Source organism: Pteronotus mesoamericanus, unplaced genomic scaffold (genome assembly GCF_021234165.1).
Source record: "Pteronotus mesoamericanus isolate MK-2021 breed Mesoamerican mustached bat unplaced genomic scaffold, CSHL_Meso_final contig_134, whole genome shotgun sequence".
Lineage (NCBI taxonomy): Eukaryota > Metazoa > Chordata > Mammalia > Chiroptera > Mormoopidae > Pteronotus > Pteronotus mesoamericanus.
Window position 1 is genome coordinate 4,506,076 of NW_026555061.1, and position 22,596 is coordinate 4,528,671.

Here is a 22,596-nt window from a genome sequence, read left to right on the forward strand (position 1 = left end):
TCCCTTGTTCGTCCGCGGTTCCTTACAAAGGGGAGAGGCGGGGTGTCTGCCCACGGTCAGCGTTGTGAACTGATGGTTGACAAGGACCAGAGGAGCATTTCGTCCCCTCAGAGGGCTCCTGAGCCATCAAAATGAGGCTGCGCTGCCCTGGGACATGGCCCAGAGACGCGCGCCCTTCCGCTCTCCTCGTCCAGCGCCCTGGGCTTGGTCACTGGGCAGAGACGGGAGGAGACGAAGAGGAGGCAGCTCTTCCCAGGTATTTAGGATTTCGCTACAGTTATTTGGGGACGAAATGGTCTATTATTCATGATAAAACTCTGTGTCAGGCAGCCCACTCCATTACTGACTGGCCGGTCAGTTCCTTACTGTAGCATTGGGCACACAGAGCTTAATTAAAAAATAACACTTATTGACTGCCTTCTAAGTGAGCAGTAAATATACAAATGTTAGTGATAATGTTATTACCATTATTCAACTGTGGTTTTCTTGTAGAAGCGAGGCCCCGTTTTACGTGTCCCTGCCTGGGGCCTGATTAAAGGACCAGCTCAGAATTTCTTAAGCTTTGCCCTTGTCCTTCCTTCCTGAGTTCTTCCCTCCGCTCTGTGCCCGGATGCGTCTCACCTCAAAGTTGATTCTCCTGGAAACACTCTTTAGAAGCTGTTCCTTTGCCTTTTTCTCCTTCCCATGTCATTCCAGGGCTCTCGAAGAAGCTTGGGGCTCTGGGAGATTTTGGGGGCCAAGCTGGTGTTCTCAGAGGCCAAGGGGCACACGTTGTTTATGCAGGAATTCACGCAGTGGGTACAACCCCCAGCCCTCTCTCTGCCGGTGGTGACAAATGTGGTCATTGGTCATCGTCCCCCTGCTCTTGGCCAGCCACAGTCTTCAACCCAGGACCAGTGGTAACAGCAACATTCTCTAAAATATATTTGCATGTATGTGTCCACCTCCACGAAGAACCCTCACAGCAACAACACCTACGTGAAATAACCCGGTGCTATAGAGTGGTCAAGGTGACACATGAAGCTGACCATCACACAGGCCACGGCTGGAGCCGGGGCGAGGGGCCCATGTGTGCTTCGAGCCTTTACCTTTGGCTGGGGGGCCCCGAGACCTGAGCGGTGGAGCGGGGGCGTGGCCAGCTGCCTGTGGGACGGGCACCGGCGGGAAGGGGCCGCGGTCCTCCAGAGATGTTTCTCTGTGTTTCTGCAAGTCTGCTGCATCGTATCTTTGAGGCAGAAGAGACTAAGGGGCCAATTAATGGTTTCTGTAATTTCTCTATAATTACCAGGCTAGAATCTTCTTCAAACCTGCATCAGTAGGCGTGTCGTATCCAGCTGTTCAGCGCCAGGCCAGTGGACACTGTTGAGCGTGGAGAGGGTCAGCTCCAAAGGCTTACTGCCACGAGGGTTTCAGAAACAAAGCCTGGGGCCTCAGAAAAGGGGTCACGATTAGCAGTGGTTCTGCTATACGTTGGACTGGGGATTTTCTAGAGCTTAAAATAGAGAACCTTGGGTACTATGAGCAAGGTGATGTTCCCTGAACAATCTATGGAGTTTTAGATTCATTTGAAAACCTATACAAGGTCCATCCGGGTCAGGTCCCCTGTCAGCATTCACACGCTCTGCCGAAGTAAAGACAAAAGGTAATAATGCACAGAATAGTCCAGGCCCTGTCCCAGGACCTTTACATGCATTGGCTTATTTGAACCCAGTACCAACTGTTACAGGTGGGGAAACTGAGGCACAGAGAGGTCAAATAACTTGCCCAAAGCCTAACAGCCAGGACATGGCGGAGCCGGGACCGAAGGGAGGCTGAGCTGGCCTGGCCTCACCTCCAGCCCTTGCGCTCACTGTACAGCCCGCCGGCCGTGGCCAGTGTCGGCGCCGTGAGCCGGCCCTCGGCCTCCGGGCCGAGCTGGGTGGGCCTTTGTCCTGGGGGCTGTCCTGTGCGTCATGGGATGGTTGCTCACAACCCTGGCCCCTGCTCTGGGTGGCGCCACCCACCCGCCCACCAAGTTGTGACAACCAAGAGTGTCTCCAGAGGTGACCAAATGTCCCGGGTGGGGGGCACAAAATCCCTCTCAGCTGAGAACCACTGCCACAGGGGGGAAAATTCAGTGAGGACTACACAGGGCAATTCCTAGGTTTTTATTATACTTTGGAAAGAATCTAGAAATCATTCTACTTAACCACTTCTAAAATTAAGAACAAGTAACACGAAGCTCTCCTTCTGCAAGCATGTCGGCGAGCCCAGCATGGCTGCGTCCCAGTTCTCTATTATAGAGGCGCTAAGGGAAAAATATAAAAATATGAAACAAGGGTGGGGGGAGAAAGACGTGGGAAAGGGCAGCGGGGGCGAGGGGAAATACACACCAGGCAGAGAGAACAGTAAACCAGAACGAGCGAGCCACTGGGCTGGAGAGCCTGGCTGAGCTCTGCGCGTAGCCTTCCGTCTCTGTGTTTCCATCAGTCAACAGAGGACATGTATTGATTGTGACATTTCCTTTCAAGTCCAGGTAATAGCTAGACCAGGGACCCTCCTGGCGGGTCCCCTTTGTGGTAACCTCAGTGGGAGGAGGGGCCAGGAGGGGCAGGTCACCAGGTGCCCCCCACCCACGGGGGCTCTGCGGGAGACTCTGCCAGGACGTCCTGGGGTAAATAGGAGCAGCAGGGGAGCTTCGGGCCTGCTCTGGGAGACAGAGCGGAAGCACAGGCGGAGCCAGCAGGCCTTGCCTCCAAGGCTGCTAGAGCCGGTGCTGATGGAGGGGCACAGTCCCTGGGTGCCCGGGGCCGGGGGGCGGGCATCGTGGAGAAAGGAGCTATTGCTGTGAAAGATTTTCCAGAGGGAGGTTCCTTAGCTTTAGACCTTGAATTTTTTTTTTTTTTACCAAGATGGAGCACATTTTTAAAAATCAAGATAAGGCGGTGCGCGGCCTTCATCAGGAACCAGCCCCCGCTTCGTGGACCTCGGGGCCCCCTGCGTCCCCGTGGTCGGGGTCACCGGCTGAGGCTGCTCTGTGAAAGGTCTCGTCGGCGCATTAAGTGTTCAGAGAATTCGGGTGGTGAAGACATTAGTTTGTCTCATTTTTTCCAAAGGACCAGTGTCCCTGGAAACTCTCATGAGCTTCACCTAAGAGGGTGTTACTGAACGGGAGTTCCATGGAATAAGGATTGGGAAAGTGGTTTTGTGGGTGCAGGTGAAGTCCGCCGTGTGACCAGCTGTGACTGGCTTTTCTGGAAGCGTCTTGTGAAACCAAGGCCTCTTCTCATGCCTGTAGGTGAGAAATCCCTCCTCCCAGGGACGCCCCTTGCCCCGCTGGTTCTCCCTCTCCCCCTGAAAGGGGCACCCTGCTGGGTCCGGGCTCCGGTCACACCTGGCACTTCCCCCAGTTCTTCCCAGGGTCCTCTGACGGCCACCTCCCACCTCGGGCCCACTGCGTCTTCTTAAAATGAATATGCTTTATTTTTTATGAGCAGTGTCAGGTTTACAGGAAAATTGTACAAAAAAGAGAGGTAGTTCCCACACACCCTCCGCCCCCAGTGGCCCCTGGCACTGACACCCTGCAGCTCACGGTGCAGGTGTCACACCTGATGGCCTCAAGGCTGCGGTGTACATCAGGGTTGGCTCTCGCGGGGCCGTGGGCACTGGTGAAGGCGTGATGTCCTGTAGCCACGCTAACGGTGTCAGGCAGAACAGATTGGCTGCTCCCAGCCCCCGCCCTGCACCGAAGGGTCCTTCCCTTCCCGCCCCGCCCCGGCACAACCCCCACACATGGCCCCGTTTCAGAAACAGCCCTTCTTGGTGACGTCTGTTTGCTAAGGCCGCCTGTTTGTTTTTTTTTAATGTCTGTATTTCATAGACTCTAAGTTGTCAGTGATAGTAATGCATCATTACCACGCGTATCTCTGAGAACGGAAAGGTGCGCAGCCACAGGGCCGGGGCCCGAGGGGCACCGAGACGCCCGGATTTCGAGCGTGTGGGAAGGAGGGTGCACGCGCATCCCAGATCTGCTGAGATGCCACTCGGGGCGCGGTCCACCCAAGCCCAGTGCGTGACTGACGACAAACAGGCGTGCAGGGGAACCGCACCACGGTTCCTGGCAGTGGCAGGGAGGAGGGGGATGGGCACAGGGCGGCCCGGGGCGTGGAGGGAGGGAGCAGGGCTGCGCGTGCCGACCAGGGCTGCAGGAACGCGTCCTTGTGCCACTCGGGCTTCCCAGCTTGACCGGGCGGAGCTCAGGCAGACCCCGGTAAGATGCCCCCCCGCCCCGGGCCCTTTGGAAGCGTGGGGGACGGCAGGCGCAGGTTTACCGTGTAACCCGTGCCAGGCCCGTAAGGGACGCGTGCCCGGCACAGTCGTGAAGCGATGCGGTGCAGAGCGGGAGCGGCGGAGAAGCCCGGGCGGCGCGGCTGGGCCGGCAAACCTGCTCCCGAGAAGCTGAGCGGCCTTGGGACAGCCACCAGCGTCCGCTTGGTCACCTGCAGGATGGGAGTAAACGCCCGCCTCTCCAGCTGGCTGTCAGGGAGGTGACCTGAGAGCCACAGGCCTGCCTGCCGCGGTCAGTCGGGCCCTGCCTCCCGGGGTCCGGCCCAGCCTCCGGAGCCACGGCCTCGGCGCCTGTTGCCATGGCAACCGCCGGGCTGATAAGCGCCTGGACTGCCAGATTTAGCAAATAAAAATTCAGGACTCCAAATTCGATTTAAATTTCACGTAAACAACAAATAAATTTTAGTATGCGTGTGTCCCATGCATTGCAGGGTTCATGCTTTAGTTATCTTCCATTTAGTGTTGCCCGAGAGGTACTTGCACTAAAAAATCATTTGTAGTTGATCCGCTCTTCAGATTCCACCGGTTACTGGGTATTCTACCAGGCAACTCAAGAGGGACGGCGTATGGCCTTCTGAGGACACGACTAAGAAGTTACATTTGAATCCACTGACGCTAGGAGCGCCTCTGAGCTGTCTGGTGACCTCACTAACCGCAAGCCTGAGAGTAAACAATTTATACATCACCCTGGGCGTTGAAAGCCGCTCTCGGGAAGACCTCGGTCTTGTTTTAGAAAGAACAAAATTGAGTGTCCGGTGGCCCCCGGGTGAGGGAGGGAAGCCACGTCTCCTGTGAAGAGGAGGTTTTTAAAAACACAGTTCTAGGGCAGTTTCTCCCGCACATTCGTAGCCCTAAAAATTATTCTGGGAATTGTTTATGTTTTAGCATCGTATTGTTTTTATCCTTTTCAAAATCGCATTGGATGTCTTTCTCTGTGAGTCATGAGTTTAAACTATGAAAACAAATCTAATTATACTTCCATGAGGGGAAGGTGAGAAAAGACATTAAATAGATGGAAATTTAGAACCAGTGTTTATCGTAAGTAGATTTTAGTAATTTCTTAATGTTGCTTTTAAAATTAAAAAAGAAAAATTTAATGGGCTTGAGGACGCTACCATTGTTCACTGGTTTTTGACTGATGTGGATCTCTGTGAATGTTCTAGAATTTCGCTAAAACTCATGGCGCCTCCCAGGTGGGATGACAAGCATTCGGCTGGTTTGTGTAGGCCCTGGCCCACAGGATGGGCAATTTACCGCCGGCCGGGGCTGATGTTGGAGCCCTGCCACCATCCCGGGGCGGGGGGCGGTTGTCCCTACTCCAAGCATCAGGAGACTGAGGCAGGGGGAGGTGCTGCCCCCGCAAAGTCATTCTGCCAGAAGGGGCGAGGCTGGATCCGGCCTGTGTTACCCGAGGCATCAGAGCCCGGTAGGGCACCAACAGGACTCCACAGCAAAAGGAAGTGCCCGCTTGTGTGTAGGTCGTGGCCCAGCCCCCGACGCGGTAAGCGGTGCTTGGAGACCCGGCTCCCCTCCCCCATGGCTTCAGAGGGTGGGCTGCATAGGGGAAAGGTTGCGGATGGGTAATCAGGGGACCTGACGTCAGCCATGGCGTCACCTCCTCGGGTCTCCAGGCCTTTCTGACCCTGGACAAGCAACACCACGGAGGCGCGGTTGTCGGCTCTGGTGTGACTGGACCTCTGGAGTCCGCAGGCCCCGGGCTTTGTTATTTGATGCTCCCAGAGCCTGGTGGCCCTGAGAGCTCTGCGATGAAGGGGGCGGCCCAGCCAGGGGGAGGCGGCGGGTGAGTCGGGCGCGGGCGGAGCTGCTGGAATCTGAAGGGGGGAAGGAGAACATGCCACGTTGAAGAAGTGCGGCGTCGGCGCGTTCCCTGTGGCCGGGCCAAGCGCGGGAGCCGTGCTGGGGGCAGTGGGAACAGCGGCGACTCTGGAGAATGTCGTGCTTCTCCTTCACGAGCAGAGGGCCAGGAGAAGACGGGCACGACTTTTACACTCTGGGAACTTCAGACCTTTTAATCGCTTAATGGAATGACATTGAAACATCAAGTACTTTCAAATTGCATTTTAATCTTCATCTCTCTCAGAAATTAAAAACATGGAAATCCACGCGTGGCCTTGGTCAGCATGTTACTAAGCTTCCAACGGCCTCTCCCACTGCTTCTGGAGAAGGAAGCAGAGGACGTTGGAGGACGTGTGTTGGGGGCATGCCCTTGACTCTGGATCCCTCTCTGCGTCTCCTTCCACATTCTTACCAGAAAGCATTTAAAAATGCGCCTGTAAGGGCGCCTCGCTGTCTGTGGGGCAGCCAGGCCAGTCTTCTGAGGCCCGGCCCAGGCCCGGGCACTGGGCGCTCACCGCGAGCAGACCCAGGCCCATCTCCAGCAGAGGCTACGTTCTCGCGGGTCCTATGTAATGAGAGCATGCCTGCTTCACGCTGGGCTTCCCGTGACATCTGCAGAAGCCGCCGCGCACCCCGTGGAAGGCCGCACCATGCTCACCGCCGTCTGCCACGCTGTGCGTGTGCGCATGGGGTAGTTCGCAGCTGTGTCCTCTGCCAGAAGTTCCTAGTTCCCTGCCGCACCCAAGCTCCGGCAGCAGTGCCAGGCACCGCGGCCCCGGTCGGTGTTTGGCGGGTGAGCGAGAGCATCGACATACCTGGGACGGCACCCGCGCCACGGAGCTTCTTTGCTGGAGGGCAGTTGGGAGAAGCTAACCTGTTGGCGCCCCAGGCTGACCCACTGATTGGAAACTGGGTGGCGAGTCCGCTCGATCGAAGCCGCTTTTCCGCTCCTAGCGTTCCTCACCCCGGTTCACACGTAAACGCTGGTAGCATTCGCACTGCCCGCTCTCAGTCCACCTCTGGTTCCACGATGTCCTCTCTGTTTGCCAGGACACGAGTGGGAAGAGGCAGCTCTTCCTGCCCCCGCTCCAGGCACACGTCATCATGGCCCCTCGTGGCCGTGACCTGCCGTCTCGGGAAAGGTCGCAACGCAGCAGCCTCCATTCTCGAGGTTTGAGCTCCGAGAACACACCAGGTCGAGCCCCTTCCCTCCTCACCCTGCCGACACAAAGCCTGCAGAGAACAGGCCCTTGGAGGGCGGGGAGGAGACCATGAAAGGGGAGAACGTGTTGTCCCGTGATCCCAGCTCCTGGCGAAGCGGCCCCCATGAGAGACGCACCAGAAGGCGTCTCCCGCCTGCCCTCATTCCTGCCCCCTCTCCGGAGCCTGTGAGGTGCTGCCCCTCCAACTGCCCACATGCATTCTGACAGCACAGACATACTTGTATCTGTTCGTGGGCCCCTTGCCTCTGGGTCGTCGGAGACCTGGGCATGTGAGTGGGGAAGCTTGGAGGACTCTAGATGGGGTGGCATGTTGCAGGTACAACTGGGCGCCCAGCTGGGTGTCACAGAAAGCAAGCACCCAGACCTGGGGGTGGCCAGAAGGCGCAGGCCAGTGAACAACTAGAAATCCTTCAGAATGAAATGCAAGCGCCCACGTAGTCGAGCGCACTCAGTGTCGGGAGGTTAGGAGGACACTGTGTCCTCGGACCTGAGGTTGCCTGGAAATCCTGGCACGTTTGCCACCTGGAAGATGGGTGCTGCGTGGTCAGGAAGACAGGCATGAAGAAGCGTGGTCCGTGGACTCGGCCGAGCCTGGGTGGAGTTTGGAGCCTGGTGAGGGCGGGGCGGGGCGGGGGGCAGGGCTGGCTCCATCCCCAACCCTCGAGGTGGGCGGGGCCAGGAATCCCAGACTCCGGAATCGGCGTTTGGCTAGTGAACGCGCCTGTTCCAGCGTCTCCGCGGCTCCGACAGGGACGGTCCTGGCTCCTGTGTGCTCGACCCGGCAGGGCGCCAGAGCTGCCGCTCATTATGCCAGTTCATGTTTTCATCCCAATTTCTGTGCGGGGCCCTGAGTGCCAGGTGGGCACCTGTGACCTCAGGTGCAGGGCGCCGTGCAGCGCAGGTGCAGAGGCCGCGGAGAGGCCGCTCCTCCGGCCCCGGTGCCCGGCAGAGGCGACGGTCACAAGCTAGGAACTTCTCTCGTTTCACATTTTGGAGGGCTTTTTCTGAGGCGGAGAGGCTTAATTATTAACTTAAATAATTATCAGTGAAAAGTTATGTTATAAAAAGCCATTACAGATACATAATTATATATACTTACTGTGAGCGATTACGTGTAATTATATAGGTAATCATATAATAATTAAGATTAGAGGAAGTTAATTATAGAAGCACCATCTTCCTTCTTGGCACCCCTCGCATCTGCGCGGAGGTGGGAGGCTGGCTGCTGTCGGCACGTGTTGGCCGGTGGCTCCAATCAGCAGTCAGACTCCTAGGCTTTGCCGCGGCAGCTGTGCCTCCCTGCCCCATGGGAACTCTCTGGGCACCTCTGGGCGGGGGGGTGGGGGGGGGGAGCGGGGAGCGCGCAGGGAGAAGAGAAGCCGGCATGCTGTCAGGCTGGGAGGGTCTGCCTGCCGGGCCATGGAGAAGTCGTGGCTGTGGTCTGAGAACTTTCTGGGGCTCTCCAGACCAGAATGGAGCCCCAGCTTCACCTCATCTGTGCCTGGAGAGACGCCAAGGCTGAGGACAGGGAACGGTAGGTTTAGGGGTGACAGGCAGGAGCTGCCCGCTGTGGACACTCAGCCCGGAGCGTCTCTCCTTTCTTTCCCAGCTGTTCTGTGTTCCTTAATCATTTCTTTGGCTGTCCCAGCTACGTTAGCAGCAGTGGCGGCCCTGGGGCTGCGCCAGGCATGTGTCCGACACGTGGAACACGCTGCGTGCTGACTCTTCACAGCAGGCCTTGGAGTTGAGTCTGTGCCACACAGAGAATGACCTGACTGCAGGGCTACCTGTGATCTCCCTTTATCTCCCTCTCCGTCCCCAAAAGCTCCCCCCACACACCCATGGTTTTTATGTCCCTTGGAGAGCCTGTGGGCGTGGGTGTCCCCCAGGCTGGGGTCGAGTCCCAGCCGCCGCTGCCCAGCTGTGGGAGCTCGGCCAGCCGCCCTGCCTCGGTGTGCCCTTGTCATCTGTAAGATGGAGATGAGATGGCCGCTCCCCCAGGACGGACGCGGGGCACTAACTCAGTAAGTGCCTGACGTTACCAGTTTCCTCCTCTCCCTCCTCCTTCACTGATGCGGGCCTCTCCCCGACCTCTCCTTTGTTCCCTGCTGCACAGCAGCAGCCGTAACCAAGATGAGCCTCGGCTTCAGCCTTGGTCCTCAGTGCTGCCTGGGCGAGGCCCTTCTACCGCCCCGAAGGCAGCAGATGGGGATTTCGCAGTGAAGGTCCCTTCTTGGGCCACACGCCCTCCCTGGCCTTGTCCTAACTGGAAATTATCCCCAAGGGTCCCCACATGGAGTGTGCAAAGCAGGCAGCAGCAGCTGGCCAGAGCCAGGTGTGGCAGGGGCACAGAGAAGCCATCGTCCCGGCTGTCGCTGGTCTCGGCCTCCCCTCCCCCTGGGAGCAGCTGTGGGGAGCATGAGACGGCAGGACCTGGCAAACGGAGCCTTTTAAAATGGGACAAAAGGTTTCAGGGTTGCTGTACGACACTGGAGAAACCTCGGCCACAAGTCCAGGCTGTTAGGAAGGGCTCACTGCACACCTCTGGGGACACCCGCAGCCCTTCACCCCAGGGGCCTGGGGTCAGGGTCCTGGTTGGGGCCGAAGTAGCTGGAGGGAACTGACAAACTAGGTACCTGCGCTGTGTGGGAGGGGACAGGGCAGCACCGGTTTCTTCTGGCTGACAGTTGCCAGATCAGAGGCTGGGCTGGGCAGACCCGAGGGCGGGCAGGCTCCACCTCCTTGTGAAACAGAGATGTGGCCTCTGTGAGGGAAGAGGGGCAGCTGCTCCCTCGCTCCGGGGCCTCATGCCTCTGCTGCATCCTCTGCTTTGAACAAACACCGATGTGTCCACTTAGATTTGCTCTGGGGTTGGAATAAAGTGGCATGGGCACAGGGCAGGGGGGGCAGGAAGTGGGGGCAGGGCGTGGTGCATAAAACACAGGGCATCAGCCCTGTCTACCTTTATGGTCACTTGGGAATGTTCCTAAGGACAGGGACGGACTTCGAGAGGTGGCTGAAGCGAGAACCTGGTTGACCTGTGAACCCACGCAGCCTTGTGGGTGTCACCTCACCCAGCCAGTGAGGCGAGGAAGCAGGAGGGGTCCTGGGACCGCAGGGCATGGGGCTGGGCCACCGCAGCATCTGCCAGGCCCTGGAGACCCGCAGCCCTGCTGTCACCGCGCAGCTCACTCGGGGACCAGAGAAGAGGGTGGTGAGCCTGACTTCAGGCAGTGTGTGCGCTCAGTGGGGGAGGGGCGGCGGGCGGGGGCAGGTGCCCCCCGCCCCCCCGCCTGGCTCAGGGAACTAGGTCCCTCACCGCCACCAGCGGAATCTGACTCTAAGACAAAGACCGGAACGTGCCCGCAGGCAGGCTGGGGAGAGTGGAAGGGGGGGCCCCGGCCCCCCCATCCTCTGCAGCCATCTCGCATCCCGGGTGGGCCCAGTGCCCACTCCCTCCCCAGAGAGGCCGATGGCAGGCAGCAGGCCCCACTCGGCCCCGCCTCGGGCTCCTGGACCAGGCAGGGCCCAGCAGATCAATACTGGCCCCACTCAAAGGTCAGCAGTCACAGGTGACCAGAGAGGGAGCCTGTGGAGTTGCCTGAATTCTCCAGGGAGGGAGGCGGTCAGGGACCCCCCCGCTCCGTGGGTGCTGTTCTCCTCCCCTTTGCCCTTTCTCTTTCATGGACGTTAGGACCCCCAGGAGCCTCCCGGGGTGACACAGCCTCAGGGTGGCAACCTCCTTGGCTCCCCAAATAATCACAGCGCACAGTAGGGCCAGGCGGGGGGCCGGAGCACAGAGGGCAGCATGGGCTCCGCGTCTGGGGTCCGTTACCCGGAAGCCCCTGACCTTGAGGCAGTCACGTCCTGCCGCTTCCTGAAGTGGCCTTCCGGGGCGGGGACCTGCGGGACGCGGGGGTGCTCCAGCCTCCCGAACATCGGTCTTTGTTCCGCGACTTGCTGCTTCTAGGTCCCTCCACGGTCACCGCTTGTGCGACAGCTGACCTGGGGCTTAGTACTTTCTCAGCTCCAAGAGACAGGTAGGCACTGTCATTGTCAAGCACAGGCGGTGTTTTGATTTGCTTTAATGATACTGACAGTTACCGAGGGCCTGCATTTGTTGGGAACTTGCTATGTGCTATGCACTTTAATTCTCATAGAGCTCTATGAGGCAAACTCGTTCTAAAGATTAGGACACTGGGCACTTTCAGGTTCACTTGCCCAAAGTCTCACAGCATTCACTGCCTAGAAACAAGACTGTCATGCCTTCTAGAGAGTTCTGGCACTCCGGTCCGAAAACAGCAGTCTCCAGCCTAAAGGAGAAGGGTGTACAGAGGCAGCCACTCAAGCCTTTAAGACATAAGGCTTGGCCAGACTTAGGCCCACACGTGCCTGTGTCTGTGCGTGTGTGTTGAGGGTGTGCTGAGTGAGTGAGCCCTTTGCTACGTGTGCACCCCACTAGCCAGTGATAAAAAAGGGGGACAACCTTCGCAGAGGACTCACACCCAGCCATCCATCTGCTGAACACTTCCAGCTCAATTCGTTTCAAAGCTGCTCCGTGCCCGTAGTTTTGATCACTAACATTTGCTCAACTGTTTTCCCGGACAATTCCTACACACAGCCTCTTCCAGAGGCTGCCTGGTTGGGAATTAATTGTCCACTGGCTAAAGTCAAATCCGTCGTTATGGCCTGAAAAAAAGCCTTTTCTATTTTCACCAGCTCCTAGAAGGACTATTTTCCTGCTTGTGTGCAGGGCCATGGCGTAACGGCTCCAACTGGCCCTCACCCCTCAGGTGCTGGGGCTTCTGCCTCCTCACAGCACAGCTTCTAGTTATTTCTGGTGCACCCAAGTGTTGCAAGCAGGGGAGAAAAATTGGGTGCTCAGTGTTCTCTGACGGATTCCTAAGTACCCCAATCAGTCACTTCCCGGGATATTAAGAATTCCATACGTCGCCGCACACCGCCTCTCTGCGCTCTGTGAGCGCAGGCCGTGGATTCCTGATGGATCCGGCTTCCTGATTGATTTTTCCCCGAGGCCCTTCATCAGGGAATGCAAGTCACTCGCCTTCTCACAGCTCCTCTCCTTCCCTGCGACTGCAGTGGAGCCGCTCTTGTTTCCCCTTCCGCCTCCTGACGCTTTCTGGGACTGGGGACTGGGCCGGACCGATCCAGAGCTTCACCCCTCGGCGGCACCCCGTGCCCGGCCTTGCTCCCCGCGCGGCCTGGCAGAGCGAGCCCGGGTCGCGGAGGGCGCGTGGAATAAACGCGTGTCTGCTGTGGTCTGTTGCAGAGCTGGTCATGCTGCTGGAGTGGTGGTCGGGCACGGAGTGCATCATCCACACGGACCCCCAGGCCTACCCCAAGTTTGGGAAGGAAAACGCCATTGTGGTTCTGAACCACAAGTTTGAGATTGACTTTCTCTGCGGTTGGAGCCTGGCCGAACGCTTCGGGGTTTTGGGGGTAAGTTGGACGCCCCCCTCACCCTCCCGACACCTTTCTCTTGTTCACGCCGTAACATGTCTTTCGCTCTCGGTCATTCAGAATTTGCCGAAGCTTTAACAGAGTTCCTATTTGCCCAAATGTTTTTAACCAGGTGTTTTTTCCTACCAGCCTGGAATGAAGGTAAGCCTCTCCCTAAGGACAGCAATAATTTCTATCCAGTCAGCAATGGCAGTTGGTCTGGATCTAGGCATTTTACACACAGCCCTCTCGTTTACTCTTTACAGAAACATTTAGGAGCAGGTGGTGCACACCCTACCTTTTATTTTTTATTTTTATACCTCACCTGAGGACATGTTTATTAATTTTGAGAGAGAGAGAGAAAAATAAAAACATTGACGTGAGAGAGACGTATTGGTCCCTTGCCTCCCATACGCACCCTGGCTGGGGATTGAACCCGCAACCTTTTGGTGGAGGGGACAACACTCCAACCGGCTGAACCGCTCGGCCAGGGCGCACCCTAGCTTTTTGAAAAGCTAAGGTTAAACCATCTGCCCCGGCTCCCACAGCTGTTCAGCAGATTTGGGTTTGAACCCATCGTGTCTGACGCCGCTTCATATGCTTGTCCCTGCGCTCTGGTTCGCTGGCCAGCAGGTAGCACTCGCCCCTGAATGTTCATTTTTGGGGTTTTGGAAAGTCGGTTCCCTAAGCGAGAGAGTCGGAACGGCAGAATCCGGAATGAATAGGCAGTTCTGTTCCCCTCCCCCAAGTTTGGCTTCTCCCTGCCTGTGGGGCCGGGCCTCCTGCGTGGACTTAGGTCGCCTTCGGCTTGTTAGTGGCAGAGCCCGGGTTGGGTAACCGAACCGAGGCGGCCGCGGGGTTGGGTGTGCCAGCAGGAGTCACACGCGGCTTGGCCGGGGGCTCCGAGACCCTGCGACTCTAGGTGCCTGAGCGCGGGCGGCCCTTCCCCACAGACCGATCGGAGGGCTGCTCACATCGCACTTGCCTTGGTGGCTGCTGTAGACAAAATCAGAGCGTTCAGAGTGGAGGAAACTGAAGGCCTGGTGAGCACACGGTGAGGAGCCCGTGGGCCGGGCCCCGCAAAGGTCTTGGTGTGTCTGGCTCCTGAGGTGCCTGAGAGCCTCGGGGTCGGCAGCAGAACCTTGGCTGAGAGGGTGGGGAGCGAAATTACCCTTGGGACACATTGCATATGTGCTTCTCACATGTATTTTTTTCAGTTTGGAGCAACAGGAGAGAGGACATTGTCAACAAAACACATCCCATCAACGTCTGTTGGACAAATGATGGTCGTCATCAGGCAGTTAAACCACCGAAAGGCCTCTGAGGCCTTCAGTAGTTTCCAGGAGATGCAGCAGCGCCTTTGGTCGCTGCTGCCGCCTCACGGCCTCTAGGCCCCCGGATTGCCTGTGGGTGGTGGCCGTGCAGGAAGGACTTCTAGGGGAGGCCCGGCCTCCTGCCCGGTGTCCCGTTGTTTCTGTCGTTCCAGGCCTGCCTTGGCGTCTGTGTGCGCGGGTGTGCACTGGTGCTTTCCCGGAGCAGAGCCAAACGTGCCGGAGTCTGCCTATCTCTGTGCCACAGCCTTAGTGCCCTAAAGGAATACCATGTTGATAGGATTTTGTTTCTTACTCTTAGAAACCAAAGGAAAGAACCGAAGGCCTAGGGCCACGTGTGAAAGGGGCGTGGCCAGGCCCGGTACCTGGAGCCTGTCCTTAGGAGATGAGGACTCCACCCAGCGTGACACAGGCAGGCTGTAGCCCTTTGGCCAGGATGACACATCCCCCCTGTTCACTGGAACTGGGGAGCTCCTGAAAACCACCAAGACTATGGGGAGGGTGGAGAGGGGCCGCACATGACCACCGTCCCCTGTCCCCGAGCCCTGGACAAACAGCCGGGCTGCGCCTGCACAAATTCTGTTGAAGCAAAGTGCAGGGTGGCGGCAGGAGTCACCAGGGGAGGCGGAGGGAGGGCGTGGGGACCTTGCGGTGGGTGGGCCCTCCCCCCACCCCCCCGCTCCCCGGCAGCTCAGGGATGCTGTCTGACCTAGGGGCGTGCCTCTCCCAGGAGCCGGGGGCTGGCCGGAGGGTGTGGCCGCTTTCCAGAGTGACCAAGGCAGCCTGCTCTTCTTGAAAGGCTTGGGGAGGGCATCGTGTTATCTTCACTGTTCAGCAGCACCTTCTGTGTCAAACGACCTTCACACAAGTCACCTGAATCATCTCCTGATAAAAATAACGCGTGACGTGGAGGTCCCTCCACGGCCAGGAGAGCTTGCTCTTAGAAAGGAGCCGGAAGGCAGGCTCCTGACTGGGCATTTTCCTTCTTCACATGTCACAGCCCAAGAGGAAGTGCGTTTACGCTGGAGCAAGTGAAATTTGCAGACGTTCCCAGGGGTGGGGAATGGGGGTGACCAACCTGCAACCCGCGGTGCAGCCCGGCACAGAATCATAAATTTATTTAAAACATGATGAGATTTTTTTGCGTGTGATGATGTGTTGCAGTGTAAACGTGTGGCCCAAGCCAACTCTTCTTCTTCCAGCGTGGCCCAGAGGTGCCAAAAGGTGGGACACCTATGAGCATCCGAGGGCCCGCGTGGCCCCCGCAGGCTCCGGCCGCTTCGGCCCTGTCCGGGCTGAGGGGGGCGCGAGGGCAGGGAGGGCTGCACGGCCAAGCGGACCGGCCCTCGCGTGTGCAGACGAAGGCTGCTGGTGCTGCGGGCGCTGTTCACCTATCTTCCCACCCCAGGAACGTGGGCGTGCGGCTTTTTTGCTTTAGATTGCGTTTGCCGGTCTTTGGGTGGCGCCCGGCCAGGGGTGCACTCCAGGACAGCCACTGATTTTGTAGGTGTTGTCTGCTGGAGGGTGTGGCTTGGTTACCCCGAGGCCCCCTGGGCTGCCTCCGTCAGCTCTTTCGGGAGGACACACAGAGGCACTCTGGGCGGCAGCAGGACAAGCCCCAAGTGTTGGTCTGGACCTGGGCACAGCTCGGCCGGGGGTCTCATCCCAGGCTCGTGGTGCAGCGGGGGAGGGGCTCTGCCTCTGAGCCGCAGGCTCGCGGACGCTGCGTCTGTTCCCGGGCCTGTTCCCTCCCCAGGGCCTCTCCTCAGGGCTCCCCCTGTCCCGGTGCCTGGCCTGGCTTCCCCCAGGGCGAGCAGTATGAGAGAGGAGGAGGCAGAGGAACCTTCCAGAAGGTTAGGACGTGGGATGGCCTAGAAGAATGGGTATGACTTCAGGAAGGTGAGAGATCGCGCGACCTGATGAGGGTGACCTAAAAGGGACAACAGGAGGCAAGGGACGGGGCGGGAAGTGCCAGGTAGGCACCGAAAGGGAGACCATGGCCGTCCGTGAGGGCGTGGCCAGTTGCCAGGGTCCTGGGCTGTGCTGACGGTTCTTCCCCACGGGCGTCTGGCCACGTGGACCTTCTCTGGCCCTCGTCCCTCCTCCCCGTCCCCTGCACTTGCACCGTCTCGGTTTGCTGGCCGCCAGCTCTGAGTCGCAGAGCTGCAGCGGGGTGGCCTGGGACTTGCTGAAGCAAGGCAGGCAGAGGGGCTGGGCCTCCGTCCTGCCGGGTGCCGCTGTCCTCGCCTGCGCGGAGGCGGTGGCCCGTGTGGCTGTTGGGAGAGCCAGCGATGTCCCGAGACCCCAGAACATCGCTCAGGAGCCGAAACGACGGCTGAGCCGTAGCTGCTGGTGTTGGCATTTGGTGTGGCTGGGACGCTCCTGCTCGTTCGCGCCGGATGCGGCTCTTCCCCGGGGAAGATCCCGCGGAGCTGACAACCAGCATTTCCTAAAGTGGGATTGTCCGGAGATCGGTTTTCTAACTACAGGTTTCCCATAGGGAAAAATGCCAGGGCCGATGGGTATCTAAGGGCCACACCCTCCATCCGTTGTAACATCCCCCCAAATTGTAGGGTTCTTGTATTTTGTTTTTGAACATCTAAAACTTAGCGAAAGACTTAACACTCAGAGAGGCGAACCTATGGGTTCTACGCTCAGATACCAAAAGCCATTTTTCCCGCTCTACTGACTGCAGAACAGTTCACTGACCGAGGCTGGCAGGGAGAGGCGGATGCGTGGGAAAAACAAACCCCAACAAAACAATGGCCTAGGTGTGTACTTGAACCCTGTCTCCCGGGTTTACGCGCTTTGTGACCCTCTTCTGACCCTCGGTTCATAATTCCCATCTCATGGTGTTGCAAGGGTTTAATGAGTATATGGGGCACATGAACATATAAGTAAAACGCCTAGTGCAAAGCAGGTGCGCAATAAGTACTCGATTCTTTGATGCTGTAGGACTAGTTTCCCTTCATCTGTGTTCCCTCACAATCGGATAAGGCGTGGACGAGGACCTGATAAGGCTGCCCTGGCCCTGGGTCCCCGCCATTTTCACGCAAGGCGCACCGCCACCACATCGCCTTTATCACGGCTGCGTCACATGCGCCTGTCAGATTCTCTGGCCAAGGAGCCACGAGAAGTTTCTGGGTGTGGAGTGCTTTGTGGTTCTTTCCCATGGATACACTTGCAGCTGCGCTTCTGGCGGCCGTCGGGGCGACTTTGCGGCAAGCTCCCCTCGGTGGCCACGTGGGTGGGTGGGGACTGTGCCCTCCGCCCTGTCCCCTCCCTCACCCTCACCCTCACCGAGCAGCTCTCTCCCCCAGGCTCCCCAATACCCTGCGAGTGGCGGGGCGCACGCCTTGCCTCTACATGCCCCCCAGGCGGGTCTGGCAAGCCGGGGTCGGGCCGATCCAGGTCAGGAGTCGAGGGAGAGGCGCAGAGGCCAGGGCATCGCTGGCCGGGGACGGCAGTCAGCAGCTCCCCGGGCAGCACCGAGGCACCTGGTGCTCCCGCTGCACACGCTCCCGGACACGGGAGCGCGGACTGCACGGAAGGCGCGCTCCCCGGTCAGACGCACGAAGGCCTGCCGCTTACGGGCTAGACTCCTGGCGTAGCCTTCCACAGGCGAGGCCCGTCGCCCTGCGGGACGGTGGCCCAGGCTCACCAGCAGCAGCAACGCGCTGGCCTCCCCCTCCTCTCCCCACAACCTGCCGCACACGGGCAACGCCACCAATGCCACCCATGCCCCTCCTTGCCACCCCCTCCTCTGTCCCCCTCAGCCTGTGCTGCGTCACCGTCTGTTAGAGACTGCTGTCGAGAAGGTGCTGGGTCAGGAACTCCCTCCCATTACCCTCTGCACTTGGGGGCCCCCTCCCCCGCCCTGCCTTCTGCTCTGTCTCCCTCGTCCTGGGCCACCCCGGGAAGGACTCGAGCTGGCCACTCGGAATAGAAGGGGCCTCGAGGGCCTCTGCCCAGGCACAGGCAGCAGGGCCTATGCGGGGAGCACCTGTCACCTGTTTCGTCCTGGAGCCCTGATCCGGGCCCCTGAGGCCTCCAGTGCGTCCCCGCGCGCCCCTCCTTTCCCCGCTCCACATCTGCACACGGGACGGGGGTGGGCTGGCGGGGGGACGCGAGCCAGAGCCAGAGCCAGAGCGCCGGGGTACTCTGCTCGCCTTCCCTCGGTGACTCACGCCTATTTCCAGTCCGCGAGAGATGGATTCTCCGGGGCTTCTGTAGCACGTTGGTGTTATGTGTTCCCCGTGGCTGTGACTAATTGTGGAACAGCGTTCGTTTTGTTTCCAGCTCTTGAGATTTGTTGGGTGGTGTGAGGTCTCCAGCATTTTCTCCTTTAGCCTCAGCAGAGAGAGAACACAAGAGAGAGACTGAAGCGTAAGCAGAATTAGGCCACATTTGTGTTACCCTAGTTGGCACAAATTGAGTCTGTCACCTTCTGGAGCACACACGCCCCTGGTGAGTCATTCTGAGCTCCAGTCTCATCTCCTGCCTTTTACTACAGTGAAGGACGACCAGCTCCGGTCTTGGCCCTTCCTTCCTGGCCCCCGCCCCGCCCCCCGAACACTGGAGAGTGTGTCTGTGCGACAACTTAGTCACAGCGTTTAGTGGCAGAGACATAGCAGACAGGGCTGGCTCTCCGTTTTTCTTCCCACTAGACTTTGAGCCCCTCCAGGCCAAGGGTAGTCCTGCCTGTCTCTGTGTGCCCCCACCTGGCACGCGCCTAGCACAGGGGAGGTATTTAATAAATACCTGTTGCACAGACAGGCCAGTTCTGAGGTTCACACAGCCAAACAGAGGCTGCGCTGGAAAGCTGAAGAGAGGAGAGGGTTTTCTCAGCCATGTGGCAGACGCTGTCCCAGCCCTTCGGCAGGGGTTGGCTTGAGGTGTCACCAGCCTGATCCAGTGGCTTCAGCCCTGAGATGTGTCTTATGTTAAGGGACCACAGGGCTACAGCCAGATGCCTCCACATCGGGGGCCCCGATGGCCTCAGCGTTTCCAGGCTGTTATCTTGGGGTGACCCGCAAAACCGTGACATTCTCTGCAACCGTGTTCATGGAGGAAAAGCCAGCCAGGCCATCTCTCCTTCTGTCGGGGATCCAGGTCTTCCCAGAGGCCCCAGAACTCTTGCACCCCCTGAGCAGACCTCTGAGCCACCTGGCCCAGAACCGGGTCGTATGTCCACATTAAGCTAAGGGGTCCCCGGGACACTGGGCTGAAGCCACTCACGGTCACCCCAGAGCCTGAGCACGTTGCCTTTAGAACAAAATGGAGACTCTGGTCAAAGAGGAGGAAACAGTGGCTGTGGGTAGGTGGCCCGGTGTCTAACCCAGGGATGCCCGTCAGCGTTTACCGGGGACGTTGGCCTCGGCAGACCACCTGGCCTATTACTCAGCTTCCTTGCTGTTAGCTGTGTGATGCTGAGCAAGTTACTTAACATCTCTGAGCCTCGGTTTGATCACCTGTAAAACGGGCAACCCATTCTTCTCGGTTTAGAATTGAACAGCATTTACATAAAATGTGTCGCCTGTGCCCGGTGCGAGGGGAGCCCTGGCTTCACGCGTGACGAGCGCCTGGCCACGGACACCTTAGGGCTGGGTCCTCGAGGGGGTTTGCATGTTGGATTTGTGGGGGGAGAAACAAAAAGCCATAAGAAACATGGAGACGCTAAACCTGAAAGATGCCTGCTTCCTCTGCCCGCTTCGGGGAAGACGTTAAAACAAAAAAAAAGAGCGATGGCTGTTCGCATCTTTCTCCTGTCTGCACGGGGCCAGTGCCTGAGCGAGCCGGGACTTCGGACTGTCTTGGAGGTGACAGGAAGAGGAGGAAGGGCCGTGCAGAGGCATCGCTCTCCTCGCCTCTGGGCCATGTAGGTTCCGTAGCCAGACAGCTGTCACCAGGAGCACAGCTCAGGCCACCCTGACAGTCCACACCACCCTCAGCCACCTGTGCCATTGTCCGGGGATGGCTATTTCATGGAGCCTCTTGGCCAATATCAAAATTAAGGGTGAAAATCTAGAACCCAAATCCACTAGATAACAAGCTGTTTCTGGGTCTCCCCTGCCTGCCCCCTGTCCCCCACCAGGATCCTGGTCTTCCCAGTCCAGGGGTGGCCGTGCAGCCTGGCATGGCTGGCCGAGGGCCTGTCACGTGGGCTGCATCGTCGGCCTCGAGCCAGCCTTGGCTTCAGGACATGCTGGCAAAGGGCCGGCGGTGAGCTCCCTGCATGACCTGGGGGTCCCAGTTGAGCTCCGGGCACTCCCGTCGTCCCCTCGTCTCTGAATGGAGGGCAGTGCCCACCCACATGCCCACCCTCCGTGCCCCACATGGGGCCGACCGAGCACCACCTCTGGCGGACTGGCAGGCAGCGCCTCTTGCTTTCCTGTGTTCCGGTCCATCCTCCGTAGGCCTGTGGAGTGACTGCTCCCTCCTCTTTTCCTGGGATCGTGGGGGAGGAAGGTGCCCGCCCCCCTTTCCCTGACACCCTGGGCCTCTCATGTGCCTCAGGGCTCCAAGGTCCTGGCCAAGAAGGAGCTGGCCTACGTCCCCATCATCGGCTGGATGTGGTACTTCACAGAGATGGTCTTCTGCACGCGCAAGTGGGAGCAGGACCGCAAGACCGTCTCACGGAGCCTGCTGCACCTCCGGGACTACCCCGAGAAGTACTTCGTACGTGAGGCCCCAGGCCACCGCCACCGCCCCAGCGCCCAGCGGCCCGAGCCCCTGCCGAGCAGCCTGGCGCGCCCCGCACCTGCCCCGCTGCGCGCATGCCGCCTCTGTCCTCCCTCTGAACTTGCTCGTGCAGAAAGCAAGCCCCAGATGCTCTTGTCACACCCACGTGCACACTCCCGCACTCACACGCACACGCTGGGCAGCCAGATGCCCTGCCCTGAGCTGTCAGAGGGGACGGCGGCCTCTGGGTTCACCGTGAGGACAGGGACCGGCCCAGCCCCCCTCTGGCCACGTCCCAAAGGCTTCCCTGGGAACATGCATGACTCGGGTGTGTGATGGGGGGGGTGTGACCCAGGGCCGTGTGACCCCGCCTTGTCCCTTGCAGTTCCTGATTCACTGCGAGGGCACGCGGTTCACGGAGAAGAAGCACCAGATCAGCATGCAGGTGGCCCAGGCCAAGGGGCTGCCCAGCCTCAAGCACCACCTGCTGCCGCGCACCAAGGGCTTCGCCGTCACCGTGAGGAGCCTGAGAAACGTAGGTAAGGACAACCCCAGTCCCCCGCCACCCCACTGCAGCAAGGAAGCCAAGCCCACGCCCCTGAGAGGCACAGCTTGGCCCCTGATGGGGAGGGGACAGGGGCGGCACTGTGCACACCTGGCTAGCCAGGGATCAGGCACCTGTGCGGGAGGCGTGGCCACTGCCTGCAGGCCTGAACACTCCCACTCACACTGAGGCAACACTGCCCTCCACTGCTCAGCACCGGTACTGCATGACTGCGGGCCCTGGGGAAGCCTGGGTCCTGGCATGTGTCCACTGTGGCCCCACCCCCGATTTTGTTTGCATTTCCTGCTCATCTGCTGGCACCAGCTCCCCCCAGATGATGAACTCTGTGACCTTGTCATCTGTGGCAGCCGGCCCTCTGAGTTTGGAGCCCTAAGCCACTGTAGGTGAGAAAGAAAGTAGCAACCATAACTGTCACCTCCTCGACCCGTCCCTTCAGATTAGAAACGGCATTCTTTGTTCTTTTCCTGCCAGGTGACAGCCCCCCGCCCCCCCGCAAAAGCCCCTTGTCCCTCGTTTCCAAAGGGGCCGGAAGGGCGGAGCTGGGGTCTGGGGCAGCTCAGCCTCCCTCATGGCCTCCCGGTAGGCGGTAGGCGGCTGTGTCGGGGGATGGCTGGGCGCTACCCTGGAAGGAAGAGACGCTGCAGTTGAACGTGGCTCTGTGCACGGCCTGGCCCTGGGGCCTCCTCTGCACCCCGTGGGCCCCCAGAGCTCAGGGATTTGGGTCAGATGCTGCTGTGTGGACAGCGCGTGACCTTCTGTGGCATTGCCCACCCCGGAGCGTGAACGTCAGATTCCTGTTTGCTTCTCAGCCACGTTGCAAGTGACCATAGCGCCATGCCGTAGACATGTCCAGGCCCTCCCTCGGGTGCCGTAGCCGTCGTTTCTCAGAGAAAACACTTCCCCCGGGGCTTGTGCTCTCATGCCTCAGACGCACCATCAGAGGGCATGTTTCAGCCGGTTTATCTTACTATTGGCACATTTAAATATCAGCATTTGTTGTTGTACATCTACGTGGGGCATGCAGTGCTGCTTGCCCCTCCCCTGACCTCGGTGACAGTCCTGGTTTCTATCCCTAAGTCCTAGTGTGCTGTTCTGGTCACCACATGGGACCTGTATTCAACGGAGAGCACTCAGACAAGCTAGAAAGCGCACG

At 59.0% G+C, this 22,596-nt stretch overlaps 1 protein-coding gene across 2 annotated transcripts in view; it reads left to right on the forward strand.

Annotated features, from left to right (window-relative positions):
• AGPAT4 (1-acylglycerol-3-phosphate O-acyltransferase 4) overlaps positions 1-22,596 on the forward strand; it is an 89,456-nt gene that overhangs the window by 57,414 nt on the left and 9,446 nt on the right. For both annotated transcript variants that reach the window (XM_054595119.1, XM_054595124.1), the window contains 3 exons: positions 12,697-12,866; positions 20,714-20,875; positions 21,264-21,417. In XM_054595119.1, coding sequence (XP_054451094.1) covers positions 12,697-12,866; positions 20,714-20,875; positions 21,264-21,417 — 486 coding nt within the window. The remainder of the gene's footprint in view (positions 1-12,696; positions 12,867-20,713; positions 20,876-21,263; positions 21,418-22,596) is intronic.